Source organism: Monodon monoceros, unplaced genomic scaffold (assembly GCF_005190385.1).
Source record: "Monodon monoceros isolate NGI ecotype Baffin Bay Population unplaced genomic scaffold, NGI_Narwhal_1 Super_Scaffold_11, whole genome shotgun sequence".
Lineage (NCBI taxonomy): Eukaryota > Metazoa > Chordata > Mammalia > Artiodactyla > Monodontidae > Monodon > Monodon monoceros.
The window spans coordinates 52,426,697-52,447,481 of NW_021703767.1; the positions used below are offsets into that span (position 1 = coordinate 52,426,697).

At 35.9% G+C, this 20,785-nt stretch overlaps 1 protein-coding gene across 2 annotated transcripts in view; it reads left to right on the plus strand.

The window, feature by feature from the left end:
- ALCAM (activated leukocyte cell adhesion molecule) overlaps positions 1-20,785 on the plus strand; it is a 201,369-nt gene that overhangs the window by 142,567 nt on the left and 38,017 nt on the right. For both annotated transcript variants that reach the window (XM_029214020.1, XM_029214019.1), the window contains exons 3-8: positions 3,628-3,847; positions 10,723-10,787; positions 12,016-12,103; positions 12,560-12,742; positions 17,605-17,732; positions 19,224-19,356. In XM_029214020.1, the coding sequence (XP_029069853.1) occupies positions 3,628-3,847; positions 10,723-10,787; positions 12,016-12,103; positions 12,560-12,742; positions 17,605-17,732; positions 19,224-19,356 (817 nt within the window). The remainder of the gene's footprint in view (positions 1-3,627; positions 3,848-10,722; positions 10,788-12,015; positions 12,104-12,559; positions 12,743-17,604; positions 17,733-19,223; positions 19,357-20,785) is intronic.

Below are 20,785 nucleotides of genomic sequence, written 5' to 3' on the forward strand. Positions count from 1 at the left end.
CCCTGAAGTGTTTGAGGCAGAAGAAAAGGCAGAGTTCCAGGGTAAAATCAGTGGAGTATAGGACAGAGCTTAGTGGAAGATGGCAGCCTTTCTCTACACACTCATGTTTTGTTTGGTGTGGTTACTGCAAAGGCAAGATGCACCAGAAGCCAGAGCATTCAAATGTTCACTGAAAATTAGTCATCAGTATTAGAAGCCTGTTACTGGTACTTGGTCTTAGAACTCAGTCGAAGTGGTAGGTCCTTTTAAAATTCAACATTGCTGATTTTACTCATTTTTTGCAGGTAGCAAAATCATATTTTCTCAGGTATCAAGGTACCGATGGGTCTGGAAATGAAGGGTAGATATCCTGGTAGGTGATGTGGAAAGGCTAGGTAACTTTGGTAAAATATCTCCATTTCATTACCAAGACCAACAAAAGGTGTCTGTGTGGCACAATTTCCCAGTGCTAGATCACATGAGACTCACAATGGTTTGCAAGCTTAAAAAGAGGACATATGTTTCATTGAACACAACTGGCAAATTTTCCCTAGGTCCATGAAATGTTAAAAGGTATTTGAATAGGAAAAGGATTTGATGGTCCAATTTTTTTTTTGACTTTGGGCATAGATTTTTATTATATATTATTCTTACACACGTAAAAAAAAGCAGAATTAATTGGTTGATATATTCCTGAAAGCATCTTACGCTTCTGAATTACTTCAAATCCAATCACACTTCTATATTACTTTAGTTCTTGTGATGGTCCAATAATTTTTGAAAAGTTTTTTTACTGCAGTACTTCTCAGAGCCTTTCCTATATTAAGATACATGATGAATTGTCTGAGTTCATTCATTTCTTAAGTTTATTGAACCACACAAATTTTCCTCTCAGATATCTGCAAGAACAAATGTTGTGCAGAATAGAAATGTATGTAAGTTGCACCCCAGGGGTAGTATAACACAATCTTTTAAAATATGGTTGTGAAGTCAGACTGACATGTTCTACCATGTGTTGGCTGTGGGATTCTGGATGAGTGAATTAATCCCCATTGTCTCATAGAAAAAAAATGAAATAATAATAATATTCCTTATAGTGTTGTGAAGGTTACATGAAGTAACTCATATCAGAATACTTACCTAGTACTTGGCACATGGTAATTGCACGAAAAGTGTAAGTTGTTATGAGTGTGGGGCTACTAAGCTCTAAACACACTGTGTGAAGGTCAGGTGAAGGCAAAAGAAGGAGGTGAGGCAGCATAGCACTTCCCTGATCCCTCCTCCTGTTATCCAGCTCACACTGGGTAATTTTTAACTATTTCTGGCTCCCTATAAAAATGGAAATATGAAGTTAAGGCCTATGAGGACAAAGTCTATTAGCACCCCTAAAATTCCAAGGGTCTGGGAGACTACCACCTCATTCACCATTGAGTCAAACTTAATGCTAAAATAAATGGAATACAGTGGTGAAAACTTCTGTGATTATAGACATTTCTGATGCCCAGGAAATAATTTTCACCTAAATGTAACTGGCACAGTAGCAATGAAAACAAATAATAATGGCAATTTTCTAATTGTTAATGAAACAAAAACCTTCAGTAATAAACTGATGAGATACATTTGAAGTACCATATGCTCTAAAAGCAGTCCTGATTCGCAGACATACTATACAACCTCTAATTTAATGTAACCTGAAAGACAAAGAGCAGATTTGGAAAGAGTGAAAGGGAGCAAACACAGAGGAAAGATGGATTAGTTTCTCTCTTACTGCACCGTAATCTCCCTGTGAATGGAGATCATAGCTCCCTGTGCACCCCGCCCTACCTCACTCCCACCACCTCTTCACCAGCATCTGCCTCTGTGCCTGGTACAGAAGAGGCATCTAACGGCTGTCGAGAATGATATAGTGTAGTTATAATGGAGCCAGGCTGTGGAGCTCCAGTCTTGGCCCTGCTGAGATACACTGGCTGGGGCAATGGACCAGTTATTTAACCAATCTCTGTCTCCATTGTCTAAAAATGAAGACAATATTATGTGTAATTTACAGGGTTGTTATGAATATTAAATCCATTAATGCATGGAAAGCCCAAAGAAAGTACACTGGCATACAGTTAAGTGCTCGAAATTCAATAACTATTATTTCTTGCATAAGTGAACAAATATATTATAGAAATTTAAGATACTGGTCTAACTGGTCTAACATATTTTTCTTAATGAAGGAATGATTTAGTACAAGGATTTGCATTGTAAACCTGTGGCAAAATTGAAAGATTTAAGGAGAATATTACTGATGTATTCAGATATTCAACCAGCTAAACCTTTTGGACTCCAAGATTAGCTTAGTAATTGTCTTAGTCAGCTTGGGCTGTTATAACAAAATACCACAGACTGGATAGTTTAAACAACAGTCTTTTATTTCTCACAGTTCTGGAGGCTGGACAGTCCAAAATCAAGGTGCCAGCTGATTCACCTCTTGCGGAGGGCCCTCTTCCTGATTTGCTGACAGCTGCCACTTGCTATGTGCTCACAAAACCTCTTCTTTGTGTTCTCATTGAGAGAGAGAGCTCTCACGTTTCTTCCTCTTCTTATAAGGGCACTAATCCCATCATGAGGGTACCATCCCCATGACCTCATCTAAACTTCAACACCTCTCAGGGGCCCACCTCCACTAATCCCACATTGGGGGTTAGGGCTTAGGCATATAAATTTAGTCCATAACATTAGTAAATATTAATAATTTTTAAAATGTTACTCCTTATAGCACCTTGAAATTTGTCATGCATTTTAGAATGTTTTATCATATTTTATTTTCTCAAAGGCCTTGTGAGGTAAGTAGAAGAGGGATTGGCCCTTATTTTAGATTATTGTTAGTAGGTAAGAGAATGTTTGTGGGAGCAGAGAAAGAAATGAATTATGTCTCAGTGCTCTTGGCATAATTGTATATGCCAGATTTTATATGAAAACCCTTCGAGCTAAGTTTTAAGATTCAGATAGCAAAACTATGGGTTTTAGTGATTAATCTAATTCTATTGCTTAATGGACATGATCATTTCACAAGGGCAAATACTGTTCCTCTATGAAGACTCATTAAGCTATGTTAGGTGTAAAGGTCAGCTATGCCAGTTCTGGCTGAAACTGAAAAGTGTGGACACAGAAAGTATGTGGATTAAAGTAATGAACATCTAAAGATAAATGCCCAGGATTTCTAAATGAGTGTTTGCAGCTCAAGTGTATGCTTGCTCTGATAGTTAGCTGAAAATCCTTTCGTAACATAATACTTATATATTTGTTTTCATCTATATTTTTTCTTTTACATTAGACATAAGGCCAACCCTTGTCATTTTCAAAACAGTTACTAATTCTGTCCTCCAGATGCAAGAAAAGCTTGGATTCCTAAAGTTCTGTCCTTTCATTTTTGTATATTTAAATTGATACCTGTAAAAGAACTTAACAGCTTCTCTTCTTATGAAGAGTAATTTTCTATAACCAAAGATTTATATGAGGCACTTACCTAAAATTATTCTTCTTGGACCAAACTACAAATTTTGGTGGAATAATACGGCCAAGAAAATTTTGTTGTTCTGGCTGTAATCCTGAAACATCTAAATATGCCTGTTTTTTAAAAATGTATTGTTATTTCAATTTTAGGAAAAGCCTGATGGCTCCCCAGTATTTATTGCCTTCAGGTCCTCTACAAAGAAAAGTGTGCAGTACGACGATGTACCAGAATACAAAGACAGACTGAACCTCTCAGAAAACTACACTCTCTCTATCAGTAACGCAAAGATCAGTGATGAAAAGAGATTTGTGTGCATGCTCGTAACTGAGGACAACGTGTTTGAGGCACCTACAGTAGTCAAGGTGTTCAGTAAGTAGTCTACAGTGTAACTGCTAAGTGGGCTTGATGGCTGGTACTAGAAAATGTTCTTTAGAAAGAAGACTGAACTCTCTGTAGTGTCTCCACAGTAAGCATCTATGTAAGAGGACTTCTAGAGATCTTCATTCTGCTCGTGCATGCTGTCAGTGAGGAAAACAAAAAACCTGAAATGCAAATAGGAGCTTTACAATGAGGAAATAAAAGAATATTCTGTTGTTTTGTTGGGTAAAATTTTCTGTGATATGAAGTACTGCTAAATGAAAACTGACACGTGATCCTTTACTTTCACTGACGTACAAATCAATGTTCTGTGATAAATATTGATACATAGATATATAATACATGCACATATTCATGCATATCATGCTTACATATATATGCATTTGGCTAAACCATATAAAAGTTGCCATTTGATATGTAAAAACAATAAAATACAAACAGGAGACCTAAGTTTTCTATATATGTATATACATGTGTGTGTACACACACACATTTTGACCTTTAATGCTTAATGCTTGTTGATTTACTTCTTGAGACTGTTCAAGCGGTTTAGAAAATTGCCCTAAAATAAAGAAGTTCACCCCACTCTAAATGTGTACATGGAATCCACCAAGGGGAAAAAGTAGAGGAGGGTTGGAACAAGAAAAGTTTGTAGAAGAAACTTGGAATAATTACTGGAGGTTACTTTTCCTCATGATAATATATAGTTAATGTGCGTGTACAACTAGCTATGCAAATGAATGACTTGAGAAGTTCTAATTAAAACTTTTTATCTTTTAATATTCTAATAAAATATCCCACCTTCATTACATCCTAATATCTTAGAAATTACAGGGAGAAAAATAGGTCTCGAAAGTTTCAGAATGCCAGTCTTTTTTAATTAGGGAAGAAGGTCTCACTTTTCAGTTTTTTCCTCTGCTTTCTGATAACTTGACAGCACCTAGAAATTATTAAAATAAACAGGGAAGAAAGAAACCCAGAGGGCCTTGCTACTACAGCAATTAACCGTGGATTTTTCCTGTTTCTCTCGTAATAGCCTATACAACTAAGTAGGACTGTCCCTTAAGCATTTATATGGACTTCAGTGCTCCTATGGACTCATGACAAGGATTCAAAGAGTGCTTATACTATCAAGGAGACCTTTGTTCTCCCGAAGAACCTTGTAAAAGCATGGTACATATTTCAGTTTATTACCTTTCAGCTTAGAAGGTACTTTCCAGAAACCATCCACTCAACTCAATCATTTTATGGATCAAACGAAGTACCAAGCGTTTCCCAGTTATGCCCCCTTCCATTAAACACCCCGGATAATCTCCATCCTGTATTTGCCAAAGTCCCATGTATTTTTTCTTTCTTGTCTTTTATTTCACTTTGATGTTATTAGGAAGATGGATGGTGTGCTGCTAAAAACACTTTTTCTAAAGAGAGCAACCAAAATCTTTTTATTAGGCCATGACATCGTAAATATAAGTACACAAGAATGTACTGCAGTAGGTACAGAGATTAAGTCACAGCATTTTAAAGTTATGTGTATTGATTTGTCATTGACATGTTTCTTTGTTATTATGTTAAAATTACCAAATATCAAGACAGTCTACAAGAAAGTTGAGAAAATTCAGGTTGTTCCATTTCGAAGAAACATTTGTGACAATTTTCAGAATATAATTTTTTAAATGCCATAAAAGTTCATTTGGCCTAATTTGATAAAATTTGTAAACTGTTTTGGAATACAGAGGATTTCTATGGCTATAAAAACAAACTTACACCCTGCATACCATCAGCTCCCCCTACCCGCTTCTCTTTTGAATGTTGTTGAAAACAAAGTGATTCTCAGAAACAGAATTTGCATTCCAGGCTCTGGGCCAGAGAGAATTTAAATAGACAAGTTACACACTTTTGAAAATGGGGTTTTATACTAGAAACTGTGGGACCCTCCGAGTCCAATTAAATAAACAGCACAGCTCATGATAAAGAAAGAGTTTGCAAGAGCATATAAGGGCTTTGCTTTTTTAAAAATAATGAATTTACACTGGATCATTATTTGTGAAGCAAATAGCAGCCGTGACATGGAGGCTTTCATTCTACACATGTATATATTGCAATCACTTAAGAGTTACTAGGCTCATCAATCAGTCCTCTGTTTCCTTCTGTCGAGTCACCTAGCACCTAGCAACATGCACTGTGTACCACACAATGAGTGTGGTTAACGTGAGCTAATCCCAGATCAGTTTGCTGCGGTGTCCTCCTGATGAGCACAAACTGTTTTTATTCAAACTAGAGGCCATGACTGATGACTTTATTACTTCTGATGTAAGTTTGTTTATTCAGTTTTAAGCTATATCTCAGATGCAAGAAGTCATGCCCATAAAGCAGACCAGATCCACGTAAGTCCCATGCTTTGTCACCAGTAATGAGGCATTTTTGTTTGGTTGGTTGGTTAGTAGTTGAATGGCATCAAAATCAAACTGTTTGCATTTAATGCACATTTGAAGTTAATAAAACCAAGAGTATTAATAAAACGAAGAGTAGATCTTAGAGGTTGAATGCTTGCCCAGAGAGCCAAATGGCTGTCGGTGGTACAATGGAAAAATCACTGAACTGGTCATCAGGAGATCTGGCTTTGTTAGATGTGATGCTAATTTCTGACCTTGGGCAAATGACTTCACCAGTCAGGGCAGGGGCTTCGATTCCCTTATCATCAGTAAATAAGTACTTTGGATTAGGCGGTGGTTTTCCCACTCTGTTCCTAGGATCCTCTTGACGTGCTAAGAGGGCTGAGGTGGGTGAGGAGCTGCTTCTACTTGATTAGCTATAATTCGCCCACTCAATATTTCGAAGTTTTTTCATGATATTTTGTTCAGGGGGAAAAAAGGGAGAAGGGCTTGTGTACTAAAAAGCATTTGAAAACCACAATCTAGCCTAATCTTCTGCACTGGTGTGTGTGGTATTAAAAGGAAGATTGTTCCCGCGACTTCCACCTGGACCAACCAGCTCTTCTAGTGATGGTTGACATCACAGTTATTTGAGCTTTCATTGGGACACTGTTCTCAATGTTTTATCAAAACTGAGCATCCCTCCTCCCACCCTCCCTGTGAAAGTTATTCAACTTTCAACTGCAAGTCATTTTTATTTTTTCAGAATGAAGGAAGCAAAAGATACCTTTTTAACAAATGAGATCTACACTGTATATTTCATTTTGATTCTTTAAATATAAAAAATACCTTTTCCCATCTCATAAGGAAAATAAACTATGATTTCATGCTCACAGTGATTTACTTAAAGTACATCAAGAGTTGATTGCTGACAAAGTACTGAGAGAAGCACCCTTGACTCAATGTAACCAGTGCACCTGCCTTTTCTTGCTCTCCTCCCGTATCCAATTGAGCCACATCCTCTGTGTGAGGTTATTGAGAATAACACTCATGCATCTGGGTGATATAGAGCAGTTTTGCATTCATCACTCCATCCTCACCTGGCTGTGAAACTCTTGACAAAATTATTTTACTAATGCAAATAAATTTGTGGTATGATTTTCCCTTTCAATTCTATACTTAGTTATGAATCCTTGAATCGTATTAAGACATAATTCACATAAAGTTTTTTTAAAACACTTTGGAATCAATATGCAGTTTTGCTAAAATAGTGCACCTCCTCTTTTATGGTCTTCTAACTAATACTCATCGATTGTTACAAGCTAATATAAGAGAAAGTTACATACAAAATATGTATTTAATATAGAGGGTTTGAAACAAAAGTTTGAGAAAATAACTCAGAGAAATGCAATAGGTATTACCATTACTTTCTCAATACCCACTGTGACTCTCTCTTCTAAATGGAAAAGTGAATAACAGTACAAAGAGGACTAAATTTTAAGCATACTTTCATCAGGTTTTCCTGGGTTTGCTGCAGTTTTATTTTATTGAAATAAGAATAAATTTTAGAAAGTGTTTATGGAAACAAAGCACACATGGCCATTGTTGGAAAAGACCAACAATTGTAACACATCAGTATTTATGGTTATATGGGGTTTATAAGTCAAAGTAGAGGAATATATTTGACTTTAGAGGAAGTATGTTCCAACTGAAATGGTATCTGATTTTGGTGAACTAGAAATTAGTACAACTTAACAAAACTGCCCATCCTCATTTTCTATTAAGAGCCTAATTTTTTGGAGGATTTTTTTCAAATCTCTCTATATATTCCAGGCGTAGATAGTACTGAGGAAACAAAAAACTATTTGCTCTTTTTTTCTTGTTAATCTTGACACTTGATCAACCACAAAAATTAATTTAATATCTTACCTCTCTTGAGCTTTCAGAGAGGTGTCACTGAATAACTGATTTTAGTTCCCAGAGAACTTACATTTACTCAAGCTCCAAGATTTTTGTTCTGTTTAAATATTTTGGATGTAGCCCTCTCTCAAAGGTATTAGACATTTGCCATAAAACATTGAATTCTGAACATAATTTAAGGTTTTATCAATAACTCAGAGTTGTAATTATGAACATTAATGATGTTACATTCAGATAATGGTAAAACCAAGACTTACTGATGTGTATTGGAGAAGGCTTTAATCCCCTACCACATGTTTCCCAGGAACTGCTATTTATGTCGTTTTGATTTTTATAATTTATTTTTTCTAATTGAAAAACATTTTTTAAATTGAAGTATACTTGATTTACAATATTATATTAGTTTCAGGTGTACAACATAGTGATTCAGTATTTTTATAGATTATACTCCATTTAAAGTTATTACAAAATAATGGCTATATTTCCCTGTGCTTCACAATATATACCTGTTACTTATTAATTTTATACATGGTGATTTTTACCTCTTAACCCCCTGCACATATCTTGTCCCTACCCCTTTTCCTTTCCCCACTGGTAACCACTAGTTTGTTCTATATATCAGTGAATGTGTTTCTGTTTTGTTATATTCATTCATTTGTTTTATTTTTTATATTCCACATATTAGTGATAACATACAGTATTTGTCTTTTTCTGTGTCAGACTTATTTCACTAAACATAAATACCCTCCAGGTCCATTCATGTTGTTGCAAATGGCAAAATTTCAGTATTTTATATGGCTGACTAGTATTCCATTAGGGGTGTGTGTGTGTGTGTGTGTGTGTGTGTGTGTGTGTGTGTACACACATGTAACATCTTCTTTATGTGTGATGGACACTTAGGTTTCTCCCGTATCTTGTGTATTGTAAATAATGCTGCTAAAAACATAGGAGTACATGAATCTTTATGAATTAGAGTTTTTCTTTTCTTTGAATATATGCCAGGAGTGAAATTGCTGGATCAGTTTTTTATATTTTGTCAGTTTTTTATATTTTTGGTCACATTCCTAACAATCAGGTAGCCAGGTGCCACTTCTTGTTTGTGTTAATATAATTGTCTGTTATGCTTTCCTATTTTTCTATGTTTCTTTTTTCCATTTTTTTATCTTTCTTATATTTTCTTTCCAATCTGTGCATTTAGAATATAGATAATCGCTCTTCAGAAAATTGTATCAAGAGAATTATACTTCTAGAATTAATAGTAAATAAGCCTCTTATAATTAAAGTGTAAGCTCAACAGATAGGCAGATTCACTATTATTATTAATTATTCTAATTTCTAATATAAAACAATTGCAAAGGGAAAATTAACTCAGGATGTTAACCTGAAGAAGCCTACATTATTTTTGCATACAATCTTGGTGATACCCATCTTGCTGTTCCAAAGACTTTTTGTCTTCATCCTTGTTTTCTATAATGGTCTGCGTAGGTAACATGTCGATAACTGAATTCCAAATTGAGTAATAATTATACAAAAGCAATTTAGTTTAGTTTGGTAATCAAAATTAAAAGTATAGAGATGGTAGACAATAAGACTATAGAAGAGAGAATAGCTAGTTGTTTTTGTCTATTTCTTTGAAAATAGAATAGCTAGTTCTCCATGAGACTCACAAAAATCAATGACAATGAGACAATATCCATTTTCTATAGACTAATTGTTAGAGCTAATTAAAAAGTTTAAAAATCCATCAATGATAGATAACTGATAGCTAAGAATAAAATAAGTTTAAATAATACCTTCCTGCTGCAATTTGTAATCAATTTTTCCCGAAGCCTCTATTAGAATTTATGCTTACAGAACTTCCTATATTTAAAACGCTTCTGTCCATTATCTCAGGTTCCAAATTTGAAAGATTTTCTCACATTTATAGTTTCATAATATAACTTCATTTAAAAGATAAGGTGTGAGATACACAGGAAACTTGGGCTTCTACATCCCTTAGCCACTTTGCATTTCCCATGATTTTAGAGCAGTGATTCTTAAACTCCACTGTGGCCAAGAATCCCCAATGGAACTTGTTTAAAAAGTAGGTTTATAGGATTTTCCCCAGATACGCTGATTTAGTTGGCCAGGTAGAGCCCAGAAATCTGCATCTTAAATAGGCGTCCCTGTGATTTAGATTCATGTGGGCTCAGGTTTTCATCTAAGGAGATGGAAATTATTAAGTAGAAAGTGCACATGGTAACCAATTGCAGATAACATATCCTCTTTAGTATATTAACCTCTGTTTACAATCTAAACCATACTCACTGTTTATAAAGCATCCAGAAAACATTACCAATATTTTATTCACAGGAATAATAAGCACTTAAAATAATATTTAATATAATAAAGCAAATATTTGGAAGGGGTAAATTAACCAGATTTCTTAATTATAGATTATATGAGAAATCTACTTTTTATTTTGTTGCTTATTTTTCTACTTTGAGTAAATGAATTATTTTTCTATAAACCAAACCACAAAAGTTCATTTTCTTCTCCCACATGCACTTAAAATCTTTCTCTACTTAACTTTAGAGCAACCATCTAAACCCGAAATTGTAAGCAAAGCCCCATTTCTTGAAACAGAGCAGCTTAAAAAGGTAAGAACTTGTTTTTGATTAATTGCCTTTCCTTAGCCTAGTGTTGAATGCCTTCTCCTGGCCTCAGATGCCAGGACAAATAAGATAGACTTTGCTCAGTGGAGCTGACAGCTGACAGTGTTCCAGGTGCCAGGCAGAAAGTCTGCACAAGGTAGAGAGGAGACACAGAGGAAGGCGTGGTCATTTCTGAAGGGAGGAGAGGGAGATGAGAGTAAAAAGAGGCATAAGTCTTTCCTGTTTGAACGAAATGGATGTTTAATGAAGTAACGACACATGAGTAGATTTTCTCCAGACCAAAGGTAAAAAGGGCTTTCCAACAATATGAAATAATACCATGTTAAAGAAAACGGCGTGTTTGGGAAACACATTATTTGCGTTGCTGGAATTTTGGGTGCTTAGCCAGTGGGCGAGAGAGTGCAACAAGAGATAAATCTCGAGAGTTAAAGACAAGCTGGATTATGACAAGCCTTCTGTCATGTATAGTGCTTGGTCTCCATCTTATTGACAAATTAAACTATTGAAAAGTTGAAGTTAAGGGATAAGATCAGATTTAAACAATCACAGTAGCAGAGGTTTGAAGGAAGTCTGTATTGAAGGAGGGAAAAAACTGGAGTTCCAAATATGAACACATCACTTGATTCATAATCTCATTTTCACTAACTAAAATAGCCAAATTTTCCTTGGCTGGGGGAAAAAGCAAGTTCAGAATTCTTTGAATAAGAATGAATTTGACTGCATAAACAACACTAAATATTAAGAACACATGTGAAATAAAGTGGTGGGGATTATAGATCGTGGTAAGTATATGTCATCTGAAATAAATGTAGCATGAAGCTGGAGAGGCAGCCTCATTTTAACACCATTAATGATTCTTGAATACACAGAGCTATGAACCATGGTAATAGCCAATGTTCATATAGTTATGTTATTTAGTTAATGTTAAAACTGAATACTGTCAAAATGAATTGGGTAATGCATTTAAATGAATGTGATTTCATTAATGGTGGCAGCATCTATTGCACATTTTAAAATGGGCAAGACCATAATTTTAAGCACAAAACATTGTTTTTATACAAGAGTGCATTCATTCAGTCCTTAGTCAAGGCTTGGAAAATGAATGGGTCAGGAAATCGCTGGAGTAACTCTGCATCCCTTGAGGAGTCAGGGGCTTTCAAATGGACAACCACTGATGGAACCAAGGTTGTAATATTTCCTCTTTATTTTGCAGTTGGGTGAGTGCATTTCAAAAGACAGTTATCCGGATGGCAACATCACGTGGTACAGGAATGGAAAAGTTCTGCAACCCCTTGAAGGAGGTGGGTAAGAAGTGGGCAATAAATTCAGATGACATGTTTTGCCTTTCTCTTGTCTAAGCATTCCTTAGACTATCCTGAGTCTAAATGCATTGCCCTCTTTTGATCTATGACTCTATACTTTGTTACTTTAAGTATCCATTAAATCAGAAGGAATTTTTAAAACATCATTTTAGGCCTTGTGCAGAAGAATCAAGAGCAGAGAAAATTATTTCTCTATATGGCATGTTCTAAAAGTTAATTAAAGTGAGTGGGAGATAGAATTCCAGGATTCTATTTCTGTCCATGTCTCTGATTCATGTTTTTGAAAAGACATCTACCTCACTACATGTCAATTTTCCCTCCTGTTAAATACAGTAAGAAGGACAAAACCACTTCTCAAAGTTGCTGTGACAGTTAATTAAGGACTGTGATTTTCCGATGAAAGATCCTACCATTAGTGTTCTTTATTTTCTTCAGCGGTGGTCATAATTTTTAAAAAGCAAATGGACCCAGTGACTCAGCTCTATACCATGACTTCATCCCTGGAGTACAAGACAACCAAGGCTGACATTCAAATGCCATTCACCTGCTCTGTGACATATTATGGACCATCTGGCCAGAAAACAGTTTACTCTGAACAAGCAGTCTTTGATATTTACTGTAAGTAACTCAATATAAAATTATGCAATTTTTATGTATTAGGAAAAATATTCCAATGCTATTTTAAGTCCCAATCCAAAAGCTCTTTGGAATCTACTTCCAAACCCCCATCCCCATTCCATGGTACCCAAATAATCTCTTCCTCTTTGCAAGACCTATAGAATAAATGCTTATCCATCTATGATATCTTTCACTCTCTATTTTGTTATTTATAATCATCTCTTCTGTATTCCACTAGACACTAAGTTCCTTAAACACAAGATCTCTAACTTAGTCTGATTTCTTCTGGTAGTCCTCAGCCCTGACGCACAGCCTTGGATTTTGGAGGAGTTCAGAATGCCATCTGATGGTTTTCTGAATGAATGACAGATGAATAGAAGCTTATGACTGATTGGTTTTTTTAAATATGGAATTTCCATTTTAATAAAGAAATTTATTTTAATAATGAGATCAATTGCATAAAAGTTAAATAGGATTTTGAATTCCAACATGTTTTGGTTAACTTAATAGTTTTGAATATTAGACTACAAAGGAACTTTTTTGATCATCTGATGTAAGTCCATTATTTTAGCTAGCAGTAAAGTGAGACCTAGAGACTTGCCCTAACTTAGCTGTGGCAAGTGGATTAGAATCCTTTTCTCCAATGCTGTGCTCTTTCCTGTAAGACAGGAGCCAAGATAATATGATTAAGAGCAAAGATGCTGGCAATCCAGTCCCAGTGCTGTTAGTTTGTATTTCTAGAAAAGAAGCTTAACTACTCTAGATCTCAGTTTTCCTATTTTGAAATAGGAAAAATATTAATGTAATACTTAACTCATGGTGTTAAGATTAAGTAAAATCAAAAATCTAAAACAGCACAATATATAGCACATTAAATGCTCATTATTAAATACTATCATCATTATTACGATATAATCATTATTACTTCATAAGCATAGGCTAGAGATAGATTTTGGGGAAAGATGCAAGAAAACTTTATTATTACTTTTTAGTGAATCAGAAATTCTCATAATACTGCCTTATGTTGTAGAATAACCTAGTACTTCTATGTCTATTTGAGAGAAAGGGTAGAAATGCCCACTGAACCTTCAAAGAGTTTTATCTCAGCTACATTTTTATTTTGGCTCCATGAAGTGCAGAACCTTATGGAAGAACAGAACTGAAGTTCCACATGCCCTAAACATAATGGGTTGTTTTGCCTTAAACTTTGTAAATAAATTTCAACTTGATTTAAAAGCAAGGATTGAAAGGATTTCATCCTGTACAGCTTATCTAAAATCAAACTATTATTTCTGTATGTGGAAGCAGAACTCTGTTCAAAGATATTCAGTTGGAAATAAACTATCTTGGTGTAAGTACAGGAGTACAAGATAGGAAAGAACAGCAAGATGAGTGTAAAGGATTGGGAAATTGGCTTAAGAAAGAACAGAAATGTATGTGAGTGTCAGGCATGGGCAGATAGATGGGCAGAAAAGTCCTTGGATGAGGAAGAAGGAAATGATTTTACTGTGGCTGGCTGTGTGGGGAGCACTGGGCACAGCTTTTGAGAAGGCACAATGTATGCAGTGCTGGGCTTCATGGCAAAGACCCAAAAGTGTTTAATATATAGTCCTGACATTCAAGGGGTTTACTATTCCAATAGGTAAGTGAGACATGTACATCAGAAGGAAATTGTCAATGCAAAGTTGCAAGTGGTAAGTGCCACAGGGACTTAGTGGACAGTCCTGAAAGCTCAGGTGCCCAAGGACAGTGATTCCAAAACTTCAGGATGTGCATCAGAATCACCTGAAGGACTTGTTAGTAAACAAGTTACAGGACCTGGCTTTATAGCTTCTCATCCAGTAGTTGTGGAGAGGGGCCCAATACTGTGCATTTCTAACAAGTTCCTTGGTGATGCTAATGCTAATCATCTGAGGACCACAGCTGGAGAGCCACTGCTCTAGGGTGACTTTAGAGAAGTGAAGGGGGAGCTAAATGGAAAGTACAGAAGAGTACATTCAAGAAAAAGAAATTTGATCAGTTCATCTTGAGGAAGCCTGAGAAAGACGTGCTGGTCCACTCCTTTACCCTATCCAGTCAGTAATTTTTATAGAATCCAGTCAGAAGTTTTATAGAATCTAGCTCTTTCATCTTTGTATGTGTCTGATTCTGCCTTCTGACACTGCCTAAGATTATGCCACTATTCCTCATTGCTGGTATTTTTGTAACAACTTCTAAAATAGTATTCCTGTCTGTTCACGCCAAACTGCCCTGCAAGCTCCTGCCAGAAATATCTTTCTAAAACACAAATGTGAACATGTCACTACTGTGCTTAAAACTCTACAGCGACTCCCCAGATCTCTCAAGTTAATCTTTAAACTCCCAATTTCAAAATGCCTTGAGTCGCCTATAGCCATGGTCCTGACATGTCTCAACCTTCATCATTTAACTACTTTCTGTAGTCTGTTCTATTTTCCGGATTCCTCCTGTAGAATACTATGTACATTCCTATCCATATGCTGTCACTATCTTACCTTTGTTATCCAGCAAACACCTCCTTATTCTTCAAAACCCAGCTCCAGGGTCAATTCCTACAGGAAGCTTCCCAGTCTGGCGGATCTGTAAGCTACCAGTGATTACTATGCTTATGCATCTTAGGCAGTTTTTGTGTTGTTACAGTCTTAATTGATAAGTTTGGTGTCATCATAAATAAACTGAAAGTTCATTGAGGGCAGGGAATTGCTGTTTTTGACTTTGTAACTCTTGCACTTAGTGCCTGCACAAAACAAATATTACCCAAATGAGTGAATAAATGAGTGGACAGAGGGTAAATGGGGAGAAGGGAGAAAGAAAAATTGAGTAGACTCTTTTGATCATTATGTAGGGGTATTTATGGAGTAGTGAGCTATAAGAGTCTTACCTGAACTAAGTTCAAGGCAATTGTGGATACCAGTTTAAGACATTTTTATTTCAATTTTTACATATTGGGAATGCGTGAAGAATTTTAAATATCATTGTAATATTCAAAGCAGTACTTCAAAAACTTATTTAGAGAAAAAATATATATATATAAAGATGTAGAAAAGAGAAAGGCTCACAGTGAAGGACCAAATGAATTTGAAGGCAATGTTTCAGGTGTAGATTAATTAGAGCCTGTGCTAGAGAAGTGTGGGAATAGAAGGGGAGAATCAGATGCAAAATATAAGGATTAATCATTAAGAATGGGTGATTGAGTGGATAAGAGAGGGCAAAGGAGAAAGCCAGAGCAACTGGCAGACTGATGATTTACTGATAGAGTCAAACTGAAAGTCAAAGGGAGAGCAAGAGATCTTTAATTTTGTTGGACGCAACAAAAATAGTGGGCAACCAGAAGGCTACTGTTAAAACTCAAATGTGTTACATTAACCTCTGACCCCAGTGTAGTTCTTCAACTCTCTAGTACAGAGCAGAGCCTATTGCAAAGGGGACACAGAGAAGGGGGGTTTTAAAATAAAGCATGAAGTCAGACCGATTATGATTCCTAGCTGTTCTGGCATCAGCTTTGGTCAGAGATGTGCTGCAGTGACGTGCTACAGACCAAGCTAGTCAGAGAAGGGCCATGAAAACGAGTGAGGGAGGCCTAGAAATGGAAGGCCAGTGGAGGACAAACTTTATTTACTTTCTGACTTAACTGAGAACTGCTGGTCAGGGAACTACCTCAGGCAAATTCAGAAAAATGAACAAGTATATTAAACCAATCTTTGATTAGACTCAGAACATTCTGGGCAAATATTCAGAGATGCCCAAGCATGGGAAAAAGAGAAGCAATCTATAACAATCCTTCTAGGTTGTTTTTGCTTCACTTTAATCTTAGAAAGGTAAGCAAATGACTGCAAGAGATAGAAAAAAGCCTCAAAATCTACCACTTATTCGTCTCATTTTATTAGCTAATAGCAAAATAAGTCTCCATAGATAATTTCTGGTGCTGCCGGTTTGGAAATATAGACACATGCCTCAGTAGTTATTAAGCCTTGTGGAAGAGGTTCTCTAAAATAAACCTTTGCCTTATATGATTTCAAAATTCATTGTATCATCAGCTACATAAAAATTGGATACATTAGAAAGTGGGTCATTTATAACTGCCAACACCACCTCCTTTTCTTTCCTATTAGCTGGATATGGTCCACTGTGTACTCAGCTTTTAATTTCTTTAGCATTCTACTGTTGAGCAGTAGCTTCAACTAAAGAATATGCTTTAGCCCTATTTTCACCATAAAAATGACCAAAATGGAATGAAAGTTGCATCTTGGCTCCAATGAACAGAAAAAAATTACAATACATTCACAGTTCTGTTGATTGTGTTAAGGGTCTTCCTCAGTTCATGGATTTATCTTTTTGAAAGCAGATCTACTCTCCGGCATGCCAAAAATCTTGCTGGTATTGTTTGGCTCATGTCCCTTTTTATTTAATATAAGGTATTATTGTGTAATAAGTGTGGGGGAGGGGCTAATAGTTTTAGCTCCTTTGCTAGCTGCTCCAGTCTTTCCAAACTGTAAGATACATATAATATAGTTATATGTCCTTATAATGAGATTATACAGTGAGATTGTTCCTACTGGTCTTGTACACATAAAATAATTATGCTCATTCCTACCTCAGGTAAAGACATTTTGCTAAGAAGAAATTGATTTTTATGTAACAGAGTCTCTTTGTAGTTTGCTCTAACCAAGATTAGTACTTGTCAAGTAGCTATTAACTTCAATCCTTCTATAAAAAGATACATTTAAGCAATTACCATTACTAGCTTCTTGAGAAAATTGTGTATAATTTAGTCATTTTCATTGTATGTACTGAGTAATTTGGTACTTGATGAAATGGGTAACTTGTGTCTGTGACTCTTGCAGATCCTACAGAGCAGGTGACAATACAAGTGCTTCCATCAAAAAATGCCATCAAAGAAGGGGACAACATCACTCTTAAATGCTTGGGAAATGGTAACCCTCCTCCTGAGGAGTTTTTGTTTTACTTACCAGTAAGTGCTTCAGAATTATTACTTGAATGAGACCACCATCATTCTGTCCTGTTGTTTGGCAGCTGGCTGACGTTAAGAATTATATATTCTTGGGCAGCGTGAGTGAGGAAAGGATGTTATTCTTGGAGTCAAGGGACACCTGTGGAATGTCCTTTAAAAGTTTTTTTGGCATCTGGCAGTGCTCTTGCCTTTTTTTAATTCACTGTTAAGGGAAATCAGGGACAAAGAGGAAAAAATCTGATCATAGGAAACTGTAATGGTAGAAACTCAAGGTCTCATTATCCAAATAAACTATAAGAATCTGCTCTTCAGAAGCAAACAAATATAAAATGAAGAATGATGACAGCAAATGGTCTGATGTGGATTCTAAATCTATACACAGTGCATTCATGAACACGTCCCTGAATTTCTGATATAGGGACACTTCTGTTGCACATTATATTTAGCTTGATAGAATAAAGCAATGGGCTATATCTTGCCATTGTATGTGGTCTTAAACAGCCATTTTCTCAACTTTTATCAGTATCACAGCTGAAAGAAATGATGTCTAGAGGATAATTTGGATGTGTTCTAGATGCTATGGAGCCAGACTAGGAGAGAGCTCTGTCTGAGGACACTTGTTGGCTCTCCCACAGCCTTCCCAAGTTGGCGTTTGACATAACCTTCCACTGGGAGAAGCCATATACAACTCTGTACTGCATTTACTGCAGGGATCTGTTCACAAATGTCACCCACTGCATTGTTCAGTAATGTTTAAGAGTATCATCCACTATATTACTCAGAAGACAAGTATAAGTGATTTCCTTTCTACTTAAATGTTGACAGAAAATTCTGTTTATCTTAATAAACTGACATATTGTTTTTGTCTAAAGCACAAATGAAAAATTGAAACTAATTATGTTTCTACCTTGATTTTTTAGGGATGACAGAGCCAAATTTGTGTCTTAGTTTTAACAACAATTATCTTTTTTGTTACTATATCCTCCTAATTCATCTATATATTTTTAAAATTCTTAGTTATTAATTCTTTTCTTTTCTCTTTTTAAAATTTCTTTTCCCCCTCTCTTTCTTTCTTCCTCCCTCCCCTTCTTCCTTCCTCCCTCCCTCCCTCCCTTCCTTCCTTCCTAATTTGGATCATATGTTATGTTTTCTTTTAAGCTGCACATCTTTTTGTCAGATTAAGCGAGGGATAAATGTAAAAATAAAATATTAGACATTTTTTAAAAATCTGCCTTAACAAACACAAGCCATGCTGTCAATAAAGTAGATGTCATCAATACAATGTAAATTAGCTTCTCAATTTCCTTAGAACCAAATTACCAATTATTTTTCCAGGATTCAGATAATACAAACTCTACTCTCATTTGTCCAATCGAAGAAATACATTCCTTTTTTCTCTTATCTGAGAAAATGTCATTTTAATCAAGAACTATAACTGCTCTTATTGTAGCTACCAAGGGTAATCATCTGACATTTTGCCTCTATCAAAAGGGACAGCCCGAAGGAATACGAAGTTCAAATACTTACACATTGGCAGATGTGAGGCGCAACGCAACAGGAGACTATAAATGCTCCCTGATAGACAAAAAGAGCATGATTGCTTCAACAGCCATCACAGTTCACTGTAAGTCACCTTATTCTTCATTACCAGCTTCACTTTAAAGGCCTCTCGTAGTCTAACTTTGCTATCTCTTCAAATAAATTGCAGGCTATATTTTTCTTAAATAATGTGGTTTCAATAGACTTACTAAAGAGCATCGGCGTGAACCCAACTTTGGTCCAGATTTGCCCTACAATATTGAAATCTTGAATGGATCTAATAATTGCAACTTTTGGCAGTGATAAACCTCCATCTTCTTTCTAAATTTCTTCATTGTGTGGTATTAATAAAATATTCACATACATCTTAAAGAAATAAATTATTTTATATCTTAAGAAAATATTTGGATATTCTCGAAGTTTACAAGGTTTGCATTTGGCCAAGAAAAGTGTAGGTTAAGTATCTTTTTTAAATTACAGAGTACTCTTAACACCCAAGCCCAAGCAACAGAAATTTTCTAGAAACAGAACCACTTCGAAATCACCCAGAACTTTTAACCCACTTTTATACTTCAGATACTCCAAAAGTTATATTTACTCCAGTAGATAGAAAAAAATAAATATGCATACAAAACAGGTACTTCACTTGAGTTCTTCATTTTGTAATTCCTGACAGTCTGTATTATTGATGTACCCTATGCATTGTAGAAATGGGAAACTAATTTGAACTGCTCCCTGGTGACACTAGAATACACAGAGTGCTTTGGGCAAATGTCAGTCTTGCTTGGAAATATAAGCCAAATTTTCTAATAAGTCCTTTGTACCCAACAGCACCCCTAGACATGATCCATTACAGTAAGGTTTCTCTAGACATGATCCACTACAATCCCACTGAATATGAGTGTTTCTTTGTTTCAAAATTGAAAGAGATATTAGAAACTGTTCTGAGGAAATGGTTCTAAATCTATTACTCTACCCATAACGCTTGGAAAACACGTAGGGTAGGAGCTAGAAGTTTGAAGGAGGTACATCGGGGAATAGAGTAACCAGATGGTTGCTTTTGAGTGTCTGATGTTGGGAGCACACCCTGGGGAGCCCTGTGGTTACAGTGGACTGTTAAGAAATATTCACAGCTAAGCTACTTCTCTGTTTGCTCTATTTTCATGTTGAACATATCTGAGTGTGTCTGCCATCAGGGGCTAGTTAGAGAGAAAACAGTGACCTGTCAGTATAACAACTGTGCTACTTTTTCTCTGAGGACATTTATCCAGTTTTCTCCATAGGGGAAAAGAAGTGAAGTGAGGGAATATAACCAGCAGATAAAATTGCCTGTGGAATAACTTTCTGATATCATTGTTCATGAAATCTTTGGGCCAATAACCAATAATCTCCAGTGCTTAGTGATGGTACAATCTGCTTATGTTTTTTGGGTTTTTTTTTTTTTTTTTTTTTTTGAGGTACGCGGGCCTCTCACTGTTGTGGCCTCTCCCGTTGCGGAGCACAGGCTCCGGACG